This window comes from Myxine glutinosa, chromosome 4 (genome assembly GCF_964187855.1).
Source record: "Myxine glutinosa chromosome 4, kmMyxGlut1.1, whole genome shotgun sequence".
Classification (NCBI taxonomy): domain Eukaryota; kingdom Metazoa; phylum Chordata; class Myxini; order Myxiniformes; family Myxinidae; genus Myxine; species Myxine glutinosa.
In genome coordinates this window covers 144582811-144595851 of record NC_136264.1, presented here as the reverse complement: position 1 = coordinate 144595851, position 13041 = coordinate 144582811, and the positions used below count along the sequence as shown (strand labels likewise).

General features: G+C 42.2%; 1 protein-coding gene across 1 annotated transcript in view; it reads right to left on the bottom strand.

Annotated features, from left to right (window-relative positions):
* The window catches only part of LOC137413095 (putative serine/threonine-protein kinase MARK-C), a 40042-nt gene extending 27663 nt beyond the window's left edge, over nt 1-12379 (bottom strand). Inside the window, exons 1-6 of the mRNA XM_078775316.1 lie at nt 12296-12379; nt 11403-11451; nt 6979-7044; nt 2864-2934; nt 1341-1397; nt 14-250 (exon numbers count right to left, since the gene is read on the bottom strand). Of these exons, the coding sequence (XP_078631442.1) occupies nt 14-250; nt 1341-1397; nt 2864-2934; nt 6979-7044; nt 11403-11451; nt 12296-12298 (483 nt within the window). The 5' untranslated portion in view covers nt 12299-12379. The remainder of the gene's footprint in view (nt 1-13; nt 251-1340; nt 1398-2863; nt 2935-6978; nt 7045-11402; nt 11452-12295) is intronic.
* Between the last annotated feature and the right edge of the window lie 662 nt (nt 12380-13041).

Below are 13041 nucleotides of genomic sequence, written 5' to 3'. Positions count from 1 at the left end.
TTTTATTGCTCACCTTAAGTTCATCTTTTTTGAAAGGGTACTCTCTATTTAACAAGGTGTGCAACGTTACACCCAGGGCCCACACGTCAGCTGCTGGACCATAATAATTCTTTCGCTGGACCATTTCAGGAGACATATAGGATATTGTTCCACCTCGATATCGTATCAACTTTCCACGTTCAAATGTAGTGGCCGTTCCAAAATCGACGACCTTCAGCACCGCTGCTTCACTATAGAGGAGGTTTGCAAGCTACAAAATAGATGCAGAAAAATGTATTAGTCAAGGGATGGACACAGGCTGAAAGTTCAAACATGAGATAACTCAACAGGACGGACACATTCAACGAAGCCATTGTTAGTCTGAAATTGTGTTTCACACCTGCAGTATTTGATCCCAACTATTTTTTATTATAACATGTACATCCTATGAGATTTAAGTTATTTTTTGCACTCGCATCAAATTTCAAGTGATGTATATGAATACAAATGGTCTGACAGGATGGTGCAGAGGTAGCGCGTACTTCACTGTGAGTGTTCTTGTCTGGGTTTGATTTGCAACATATCAATTGCTGGACTAGTGGTTTCACACAGAGCATAACAGCAATAATTGAGTCATATATGGGATTTAAAAAAATTGTACACATAGTTTGTTCCTCTCCCCAATGATAACTGCCTATGAATCACCCTGCCTGTGAAACACCACAATGACAGTTTAGAGCTGGGTCGGGATTCGAACTTCGGCTGGACAGCTTAGAAAGGTGTGTGCGTACATCTAGGTCGAGGCCATCAATGTCGGCCTTGGATTCGAAGTGATGTACTGTTTCACTCCCAAAAGTACTTGTCAGCATTTATCGGATCATGGGGTGGTGTTGATGATATTCAGCTTCAATGTTACCCAGTATGTTACCCGTCAGTGATCACCTCTTATCTTTAAAATGGTCTCATCCCACCTTCAGATTCATAAACCCAAGTCCAACGGATTTTAAGGAATAATTCGATTCTTCCACGATACATAAGCAAAATCGAGTCTTGCCACAATTTATGACGATTACTTATAATTGTAATCTTAACTTATAATTATAATTATAACTTATAATTCAATCCAATTTCAATATTTCCAATTTCATCCAATTTCAAATCCAATTTCAAAATCCAAACACACACATAACATAAACATCTATACAAACATTTTATTTATTTCATAAATGCTGTTGTGGTGGCAAATGAGATTCTTCAAATTGTTTGAAATACAGTTCCTTGTGACAAAAAAGAAACTCTTTCTTTGTTACTAAATACATCCTTCTAGGTTTCCATGGTAATTAGCACAGTTTTTTTTTTACCTTTATATCTCCATGTGCAACATTCATGTTGTGCATGTAATCAAACGCGGATGCAGCCTGGAAGAAAAGCAAATACAAAAGGTTATGGGATGGATTTATAAATCAAGCGTTTGATAGTTTTCAAAATCATGTTGGTCAATCTGCTAGACCCAATTTCAAAGCAATCTATAACGGCACTCAGTAGAGAGCAAACCTCCACATGGTTGGCCATATCACTCAATGGTGAAGAATCACTTTAAAAATTCTACTAGCTGAATCCGGATCCGGATCTTTACCAAAATCGAATCGAATCGTCCATGTCACGCACACAACCTGCACCAAGTTTCATCCAATCCGTCCACAACTTTTTGAGATATCCTGCTATGTATAGTTTTTGGCCATATCTCCCAATGGTGAAGAATCATTTTAAAATTAAATAATATTCATGTCCGAATTTATTTTCAGATCTTCACCAAAATTGAATATATTTGTCCTTGTCAGACACCCAACCGGTCTTTCAAGTTTCGTCCAAATCCGTCCACAACTTTTTGAGATATCCTGCTATGTATAGTTTTTGGCCATATCTCCCAATGGTGAAGAATCATTTTAAAATTAAATAATATTCAGGTCCGAATTTATCATCAGATCTTCACCAAAATTGAATATATTTGTCCTTGTCAGACACCCAACCGGTCTTTCAAGTTTCGTCCAAATCCGTCCACAACTTTTTGAGATATCCTACTAGGTATCGTTTTTGGCCATATCTCCCAATGGTGAAGAATCATTTTAAAATTAAATAATATTCATGTCCGAATTTATCATCAGATCTTCACCAAAATTAAATATATATTTGTCCTTGTCAGACACCCAACCGGTCTACCAAGTTTCGTCCAAATCCGTCCACAACTTTTTGAAATATCCTGCTTGGTATCGTTTCTGGCCCTATCTCCCAATGGTGAGGAATCACTTAACAAATTATACTAACTGGATCCGGATCCGGATCTTCACCCAAATTGAATTGTTTCTTAATTGTCACACACACAACCTGTTCACCAACTTTCGTCCAAATCCATCTATAACTTTTGAGATATCCCGCGATGTATCGTTTTTGGCCCTATCTCTCAATGGTGAAGAATCGCTTAAAAATTAAATAATTCTCATATACGAATCCATATTCAGATCTCCACCAAAATCGAATCGTCCTTGTCAGACACCCAACCGGTCCACCATATTTCGTCCGAATCCGTCCACAACCGTTTGAGATATCCTGCTATGTATCGTTTTTGGCCCGATCTCCCAATGGTGAAGAATCACTTAAAAAATTCTTATAGCCGGATCTGAATCCGGATCTTCCCCAAAATCTAATCATTTCGTCCTTGTCGCATACACTCTGCCAAATTTCGTCTGAATCCGTCCACAACTTTTTGAGATATTTTGTTCACAAACGGACAGACAGACAGGGGTGAAACCATAACCTCCATCCACCTTTGGTGGCGGAGGTAATTATTTGGAAAGTAAGTAAATCATCATGTGATTATGCTCACCTGACGAATGATGGGCTTGAGGAGCTCTTCTGAAAATTTTACTTGAGCCCTGAGCATGCTGCTGAGTGTATCTGTAAACAATAATAGAATCATGGAAGGAAGCCATCATCATCACATCACAACAGGGAAGACGAGCCCTTTAAAAGTGGAAATGTATGTGCAAATATGACGTGTATAAGAGCCTCTGACGAAGGAATGACTAATGCTCAAAATGGCAGTTGCCCCTCATGTCCCACGGTGGTAGATAAACGCGAATCTAACATTTTTTAGTTGATAAAAGCCGTTGTGCATTTTGTCCATCGGCACAGCCAGACATGAACCTTCAGAGACAAAAATTCAGTTTTACCCACAACATTTGGCCAGCGTTGAGGTCACTTCCTGTATAACTTGCTTGAGGGAGACAATAATGTGACAAAAATGACCTGGATTGATTATTAACTGGAATTCATCACGTATTTCATGAACAATGTTCGCAAAAGTGTTTTGTAATTTCTATTCCAGCTGCTCTTTTGTTCACTTACTGTGCCCCATTCCCATTTTGGTATTTATTAAACACCCCCACCCCCATAGGATAGGGGGAGGCCTATACCTGTTGTAGGGTTTCTTTCCACAGTTAGTGCTTCTAATTGTAATGGTACCCCAGAGTTTCTTTCATCCTGAGTAGTACCAAACCACCATTTAGGTTTTTCTCCCTTTTTCTGCCAATTCCGGAACTGTAGCTCAGAGCAGGGACTTGTGGAATGAAATTTTGCATTGATGATGGCAATACAAAGTGTGTGGGTTTTCGATAATTGTTTTTGACCTTGCCCTAATTTTAAGGTCGTGACCTAATTATAGTCATTTTAACATTTTCACCATAACTCGACAGAGGCTTGTCCAATCAGAATGAAATTTCCCTCTCTAGATGTCCTATAGCAAGACGCATTTACACTTTATTTACATCATACCCCTCCGAAGTAAAGGTCAACGTCAAATGGCGGTCTGAAAAAAACAAACATGTTTTTCGTCATCGTGCAATTTTGCCAATGCGGATTCTCAAAGACCACTTGGCCTTCCAAAATGTCCTTGCATCATAATAGTGCACCTGCATTGAAGTTGTGCACCTGATATTTCATTAGTGTCCACAACCTACTTTTTAAGATTGTGACCTAATTAACAAAACAAATCTTTTTGATCATAGCTTGGAATAAGTTTCCTCCGATTTTCATGATGTTGGACTTTATGGAAAGCCAAGCAGTGATGCGTGCAGGATGCCTCCACTCAGTGTTTTGGGAGTTCATCTCAGGCGGCCTCATGTCACCGATTAGGCCGCAACACAGAACCCTGGGGGCCACCTGCATTAATGTTATTGGCTACAGAAGGTTGAACCTCATGCCACACAAAAATAAAATGGTGCACAACACAAGACAGTGGTCACAGACAATTGTTTACAACATGCAGGCTGTAACCTACGTATTGTCGCGTTCCTGGCGATTAAAATCTTTACCAGGAAACAGATTAGCGGGGCAAGCTTTAACTCTGGGGCGACGATCAAATGTGGACTTTATATATGCGGGGGAATAAAGGGGAGGGGAAGATGAAGGGTTGTCCGCCGGACCTGTTGTTCGCCGACAGTTCCCGAACCTGCGAAAAATAAACTCAAACAAAACGGGTTTAAAATGTACAAGGAAATTAACAAAAGGATTTTTTTGAAAGAAAATACCGATAACAAGAGAAACGCGATGGTCAAACTAAATTCCTATGGGATCCTTCACACCAGACATAACGGACAAATCTATATATATATATATAAACGCGAGTCGTCTGTGTGTGTGTGTGTGTGTGTGTGTTCAGTTTTTGTGTGTCTGCGTTTTATTCAGAGATGGCTGAACGGATCTTCATCAAACTTTCAGAGGTTCATCAGTGAGTGCCTGGGGGTGTTTACGGCCAAAAAATTTAAAAATATATATAAAAAAAAAATAATAATAATAATAATAATAATAATAATCGCTCGACAGTACCTAAGCCTTTTTAAATTAATGACAGTTATATACAAGTACACATTCGCATAAATAAATACAAAACAATCACCAGACATCTGAATACAAATAAATCAAACTATTCCGGAAGTGTGCGAATTTGGTAGTGCGGCTTCTTCTTCTTCCTGATCCGCAACACTCAACTCAAACGCAGAAATGTGATGAACGCCACATTCACCCACCAGCATATACATGAACCCCCTTCCTCTCTTGCCTCCTTTCCCCTCCCTCCCCTCTCCCCCCCTTCCCTCCTTCCCCCCTCCCCCCCTTCCCTCCCCTTTCCCCACCTCCCTGCCCCTTCCCCCCCTCCCTCCCCCTGCCCCCTATCCCTCCCCCGTCCCCACCTCCAACCGCTTTTCCCCCCTCCAACCCCTTCCGCCCTCCCCTCCCCTGTGAAGGGTAAAAGGCAAGAGAGAAAATGTCGGTCCGAGAGTTATTTTAACGTTGGGTCATGACATCATCGGTGCTTCTCTTCCAATGACCACAGGCCACCACTATTGTCCAGCTCTCCACCAATCAGCGCATCGCTTCTTGCTCGCCCTTCTCTCTACCAATCAGCGAGTGCCTTCTTACTCTGCCCTGGCCAATCACGGCTCCTCGGGGCGTGTCTTCGGCCTGCTCGACCTCGATGTGTGCTTCCCAATGGTGTAATTCGCGGCAGTGCTCAATGTCCTGGCTTCCTGGTGGTTTTTATTGTTATTTAGTGTGGTTTAATGTCCATTCTAACTGGTGTCTATGGTGCGGTGCCAAAAAGGATAAAGGATAGATCACTGAGGTTTGATGAACAGGGGAATTAACATAATCCCTACAACGAGTTAACACAAGGGCCATCCTCGTATGGCCACAATTATTCACTCTTACGTGACAACCGGCTAAACAAAACTTACTACATGATGATGGTTCCTACCCGACATCCGGAGCATGTTAATTTATCCGGACATAACACAATTCACTGAAAAGAAAATTCACATTTTTTTCTGTTGCTTCATGTGAAAGGTTCTAAAGCCCAGGATTTAATCAGCACATACATTAAAAGTAGCCTGATGTAAGAAAAGATAATAATCCAAACCTCACAGCAGTTGTACAAACTCATACAAAGCATATCTTCACCAGGCTAAACAGTTTACGTTTTGTAACCCACTGATAGGCCGGATCTGGATCCAGACCTGAACCAAAATCTAATCACCTTTTTCTTGTCATCTACCCAATCCTTCCACCTTGTTTTGTTATAATCCGTCCATAACTTATTGAAATATTGTGCAATATATAGTGCCTGTAGAAAATCTACACCCCTTTCAAATTTTTCACCTTTTGTTGCCTTGTCGCCTGGAATGCAAATGCATTAAATCAGACTTTTTCCACCTTTATTTAGAAATCCTACATCGTACCCCACAACTTCCAAATAAAAAACAAATTCGGCAAATTTCAGAAAATTTATTTAAAATACAAAACGAGAATATCTTGTTTGAATAAATGTTCACCCCCCTCATAACAGCAATTGTAAATTAGCTCAGGTGAAACCAATCACGTTCAAAATCATACACCAAGTTAAATGGCCTCCACCTGTGTTCAATTGTAGTGATTCTGATTATTTTAGAATAAAATCAGCTCTTCCTGTTGGTAGTTTTTTTGCTGGGTCGTGCATTTCACAGCAAAGACTCAACTATGAGTACCAAGGAGCTTTCAAAAGATCTCCGGGATAAAGTTGTGGTCCGGATCTTCACCAAAATTGAATCAATTCGTCTTTGTCAGACACCCAAACCTGTCAACCAAATTTCGTCCGAATCCATCTACAACTGTTTGAAATATCCTGCTCACAAACAAATAGACAATCGGGCAGGGGTGAAAACATAACCGCCTTGTATTAATGGTAATAATGTTTTCCATATCATCTTAATAATGTTTTCCATTAAGTTATATCAGCTGATGTGTGGTGGATTCAATATTATATTTATTGTGCATTGAGCAGATTGGTGTACAAATGAAGCCACGAAACAAAGAAAGTCAAAATGATTTAAGATTACACATGCAGTATTACATGGGTTCAAACAACAGCAGAACAATGTCAACAAAGAACAATGAAAAAGGGAAACTCACCTGCTAATACAAACTCAGTGACCATGAAACAGTGATCTTCATACTGCTTCACACCCAACACTTTAACTACGTGGGAATAGCAGAGTGGAAATAAGATAAACATTAGAAAGCTCATTCCGAAGTTCTCTTTCCCCGTTTTGCCTTTAACTGTGTTTCAGAAATGTTGTTTCTCAATTAAAGTTTTCATATTTCCTAACACAATCATAAACTGATGCGTTCATTTTAGAATGAATGAATGATCGTTTTAAGGCCATCTTCCCCGCTAGAGCGGGGGTTGGCCTTGCGGGCCCCATGACAATCATGGTTCCCTGTTTGAGGCAATGTTTTTATGGCCGGATGCCCTTCCTGACGCCAACCCTTGGTCGCCTCTTACGATGCGCAGGGATACGGTGTACCTATTCTAAATCGGGGTACACACCGTGATCATTCATCCCAGCAAGCTGGTACTCAATTTGCCGACCTCGGAAGGATGACAGGCTGAGTCAACCCCCCTGGCGTTAATTCAGCGATCGACCGGGATTCGAACCCAGGATCGTAGGATCCCAAGCCGGCACCCTAACCACTGAGCCAACACCAGGCTTTTTAGAATTTTTCTCTTGAATTTTTAGAATCTTGAATCTTTTCATTTTAGAGTAGGCATGAAAAGGACACTAAATGAAATTCTCTCATCTCTTCCTGTCCAGGGTGGAGTTCCTCAAGGCAGTGTTCTGGGCCCTGTGCTTTTTCTTATCTTCATCCAAGATCTCTCCGACTCTCTGGAAAATCCTCTCTACATCTTTGCTGATGACTCCACCCTCTGCTGCTCCATACCTCATCCCTCAGATCGGCAGTCTGCAGCCTTTTCACTCTCTGCAGACCTGGATAAAATTACAAGGTGGTTTCTGTCTTCCACCGACTCCTCTCAAGCCTTTTTCCCCCTGCTGTCTGTGCTCTGTCCCCCAAATATCCCTGCAGGATACACAAGGTCTGCTAGTAACATCTGGTGAAACTGCAAAATCAAGAATCACTGCTCACCTTCACCCTTTCATTCCTCTTTTTTCCTGCCTCTCGAACAAACTCTCACGCTCTCTTCAATCCCTCTCCTCCCTCCAGGTCTTCAAAACAGCTGTTCACCACCATCTCATATCTTCCCCTATCCAAAACCTTGATATTTTCTACCCCCGCCCCCCCCCCCCCCTTAATCTATCTCAAATCCACCTCCTTCAAATTCCCTGTTTTCTTTCCTGAAATCCCCTGCAGGTTCCAACTTGTTTATCCTGTGTACCCCACTCCTGCCATCTCTCTTCCACAGATCTCCTGATGTCCCTTTTCCCAATTGTTGTTGTGCTTCCTTCCCTACCCCTCTTGTCTCCCGCTCCCTTTATTATACGTTATATGTGTTAGGTCTTATACAAGCCTCGAGTAAGCATACAAAAATAGGCCCTTAAATGAACTCGAATATTCTGGAGAGTATGGTGATGACAGAAAACGACAAACTTCAAAATGGATTAAAAAACCAAGCAGAGAACAGAAAAACCACGCGTCTGCTTGCACGTTCAATGAACCAAAAGGGAAGATCTCAAGATGAGGGCTGGCAGGATGGATTAGAGGGATGCGCAGTTGCCGTTGAGATGTGTCGCTCGGGTTCAAATCTTGGCCTAGCTATAAACTGCAACTTGGTATTTGGACATGCATGGTGTTCTATCCATCGGAAGCACATCAGGCCAGAGGACCCATCTGCCATCATTGGCCGTTGGTGGACGTTAAAGACCCCACAGCATCAAGCTGGAGGACTCCCACAACATGAGTGTGTCAGTAATCATCACCACCATGAACGGAATGGAAATTCCTGCCACCTCCGTTGATCAACTACGTAGTCTGGGCAGCTGTCTTTTCAGACTTGGGCAACAAACTTTCCCGAGCTGACCCCACAGGATGGTGAGAATAATAGCAACTGTAAAAGCGCTGTAGTAGTAATAGTAGTAGTAATAGTAATTGTAGGAGTAGTAGTAGTAGTAATAAGAGTAGTAGTAATAGTAGTAGTAGTATTAGTAATAGTAGTAGTAATAGTAGTAGTCATAATAGTAGTAGTAGTAATAATAGTAGTAGTAGTTGTAGTAATAGTAGTAGTAATAGTAGTTGTAGTAATAGTAGTAGTAGCCGGCGAAGCCGGTGTTGTCAATGAACGCGTACGTATTATGCTGAAAAAACAGATTATGCTGGATCTCTTGGCTTGAGAATTTCGAAGATTTGACACACCAAATTGCTCAATGGAGGCCGCCATCTTGCGGATGCGGAAGTATGCATAACAAATTTGAAAAAAAGTTCCATAGGAGTTTGTTTCACCCGTCTTTGTTTGATTCACAATCTTATGCACCTCTAATTTGTAATTAAAATACTTTAAGACCAACCTCGGCCCGCACGGGCCTGGTTGTCTTCAACGAAAATCGTCACCAAACACCGGAACCAATGAGATTCGAGCATTTGAAAAAATACTTCAAAGAAGCGTATTACGCGTTTTGGAGGCTGAAAACGGCGTCAAATATTCTAAAATTGACGAAGAATTATTTTTTAGAAATATCGCGGCAGTAGGGGATAGTTTTTCACGGCCGGAAATATCCGAAGTCGAGACGGAATTCACCGAATTAATCAAGAAGGAAATTTTATAAATTTTAATCTCATCCAGAATGCAAATGGTGTCATTTTAGGTCTGAATTTGCGAAATTTTGTGAGCTGACCAATCAGCGATCAGCTTAGGTCAGCCAATCAGCGCCAGCGACACGGTTTGATTAACGACAGCCACACATTGCCATTGAAACGGCGCTATCGTCTGATCTGTCGGCACTGATCTTACTGCAAGCTAACTTCTTCTGGTGGAGGAAGCCGCAGTGCCCGGAGAGAACCAGTCCTGACAGCGACTGAAGTTAGAAGACTACACACATGCTGTGAAAACGTATATTAAGCCCAGTTAAAATTTCTTAAAATAGGCCCTAAGCTAGCACATCGTATAGTTACTTCCTTAAGCTTCTTGTGACATTTATTGTATGTAGGTATTGGGGAGGACTGTCTGCTCTTCTCTTTTGCCAAGTCTTACCAGGTACGGTACCTACTACACCTACCAACTACCTAACCCACTGATGCCATCGTGATGGGTAAAATAGTGGCAAGAGGCTTTGGCTTCGCCGGCTCATTGCGGCTTTGCAGTCGGGTACTAGTAGTAATAGTAGTAGTAGTAGTAGTCGTAGTAGTAGTAGTAGTCGTCGTAGTATGACATGATGGATAACAAATCAATGAATGGTATATAATTAATTATCTACAGAAGTCCTCATGCTCATGTTCATTACGTTGTACACTGATACAGGTGAGTAAACTTTTGTCCCATCTGCAAGCATTAGTTGGTGGACATTATAGCTCCCCTGATATATGTTGTGTTGTAGCGACCCATGGGTCCCCCAAGCGAGACCAGCAGCAGAATCTCCTTGCTCCAGCCGGTGACGTCACCGGCGGACAACCTCGGCGCCGGGGTGGCTGGTCACGTGACCACCAAAGCGTGCCGTGCGTGCGGTTACCATCCTTTGCACCTGTCGGTCACGTGACCACCGAAACACGCCTCGCCTAAGAGGCGTGGCTTTCGGTTTCGGTTGTGCTTTCTGGTTGTGATATATATGCAGCCCGATAAATGGGCTTTGACGGAGTTCCTGAGTTGGGTTTTACAATAAACATCTTCTCAGACGAGTTTGTGTCTTGCCCGTCACTTCGTCCGTCTCAAGCAAGAGCTCGGCTCTTCAGTGTCATGTCATAGGCTAGGCTTTGGCTCCACATCATGTCATACTACTACGACTACTACTACTACTACTACTACTACTACTACTACTACTAGTACCCGACTGCAAAGCCGCAATGAGCCGGCGAAGCCAAAGCCTCTTGCCACTATTTTACCCATCACGATGGCATCAGTGGGTTAGGTAGTTGGTAGGTGTAGTAGGTACCGTACCTGGTAAGACTTGGTAAAAGGAGGAATTTGTTCCTTTGAGATGGCATTTGCTTTAGTCTTTTATAAACCGGATACAGAAGGTGGTTATCGCAGGCATTTGCAATTTGTTCAGGGTGCCGGTGAAAGCTCACTTCACAACATATATCAGGGGATCTATAATGTCCACCAACTAATGCTTGCAGATGGGACACTCAGCTGAACATCAATCCAAGGGACGACACACTTTGTAATGTAACGTTCAACCTGCGAAGCACTAATCTGACAGTTTACAGTTGGGTCCTGTCAGAGGAATGATTTTATAGGAATATTACAAGGAAATGTAGAGGTTGATGGGCGATATGGGATTTGAATGTGGGATTTCAGCACTGTGAATGGTGTGTCACATGCGAATGTCAAAAAAGGCAAATCCAAATGGATTATTTGTATTGTAATCCATGAAATGCACACTTACCGATATTCGGATGGCTTAGGGAACTGAGCAAATGAGCTTCTTTCAAAAACTGAAATCAAACAGCACAGAAATGTGTCAACAACAGAGCAACCATCTTCCCGACTTTCATAGTGAGGATATTTCATGCATTTGTTATACCAGCAACGGGACCCGCCCTATGGGCGGGGCTTCAATTGGGAGGCCCAAATGAAAAGGTAAAATATCAGAAATTGAAGGCTTTTTTATTTTAAACGATTTATATAAACATCCGTTAAATCATATCACACGCAAATCATCAAAATCTAAACAGTATCTTACTATAATTCACCAAATGTCCCACATTCCACACATCCACACAATCACGTGTACGGATGTTACATGTGTGTGCCGTGTGTGTGGATACGACGCACGGGTGGGAGGCCGGAAGCAAACAGGCAATGCAGATACGGCGAACGCTAAAGCATGAAACCAATAAATTCCACATTCCTGTGGCACCTTCAGTCGCACGTCAGACATGGACAGCAAGTTCGTGAAGGACTTCCATGAAAAACGTACCCGTTCGCAAACAAACGGGTGCGTTCACGTATCGAAACATCGATGATCGATGGAAAGACTCGGACAAGCACAATATTTCCAGTAATAATTCAGTATTTTGACTGACAGAACGGTGGATGGCAGTCAAAATAAATCGAGGTCTGGGCGACACTTAATCTTATTGAGACTTCGGATACGATTGCTCAATATGTAAAGGAAACTCTTTTCAACCCCTCAAAACTCAAAATAAACGGTTTCCAGAGTGTCGCACTCCAGCGTGTCCTCGTTTTTTGAAAGTTCAAATATGATAACCCCATCCCTACCGAAGCGGCTAGGGGGTGGGGGAGGGGTTATGTTATTAACTTTATGATTATTACTACCATAGCAGAGTGCCTGTCCGACAAGTGATCTTGTCCCAAGCATGCTGCACGTTCTTCTGACACATCCCCTTATTTGGGCGGTGTATAGTATAGGCAACACACCGCTGTCTTTATCGCTCCCAATAAATAGAAAAAAACAACCAAAGTTACGTACACGAAGCAAAAACATAATATGTATTACTTATGTGCATGTATAATAAATACATCACGCTTATATACTTCGGGTAATTCAAATTTCAACCCCACTCCCGTCTCGGTCTCCCTCCTCCCAAAGAAAGAAATTTCCGACACTCGTGCACCGGCACCCGCACCCGCAGACGCCGGGAGTGGCAGGAAGGGTCATTCCTCTCTGGGGTATATAGATTACAGTCGATCTATGGGTGGGTCTCAAGAACATTGGGTGTGTGTTCATTTACCAAATTTCTTGTGGAGAGATCGCCAATGGTTTAAGCATTTGAGCAAGCACTCCATTCAAAACCGTTAAAGAACGGCTGGCTTGGCAAGCGCAAGCTAGCTGCTTGGTAAAGGAGCACAACCCGCCTTCTACCTTTCAGTTTCGTATGAAACAGCAGGAGCGAGTTTCAAAAGTTCGGTACGAAAAATGCCACTGGCAGAAAGGGCCATGTTATTAATCCAATATTTGTGGGTTATATAGAGTACAGTAGATCTTCGCTCAGTTCTGTAAGTAAACCTTACTTCACGGATGTCGGGATTCCTCCAAATTTCTTCATTTAGTGTTTATAAAG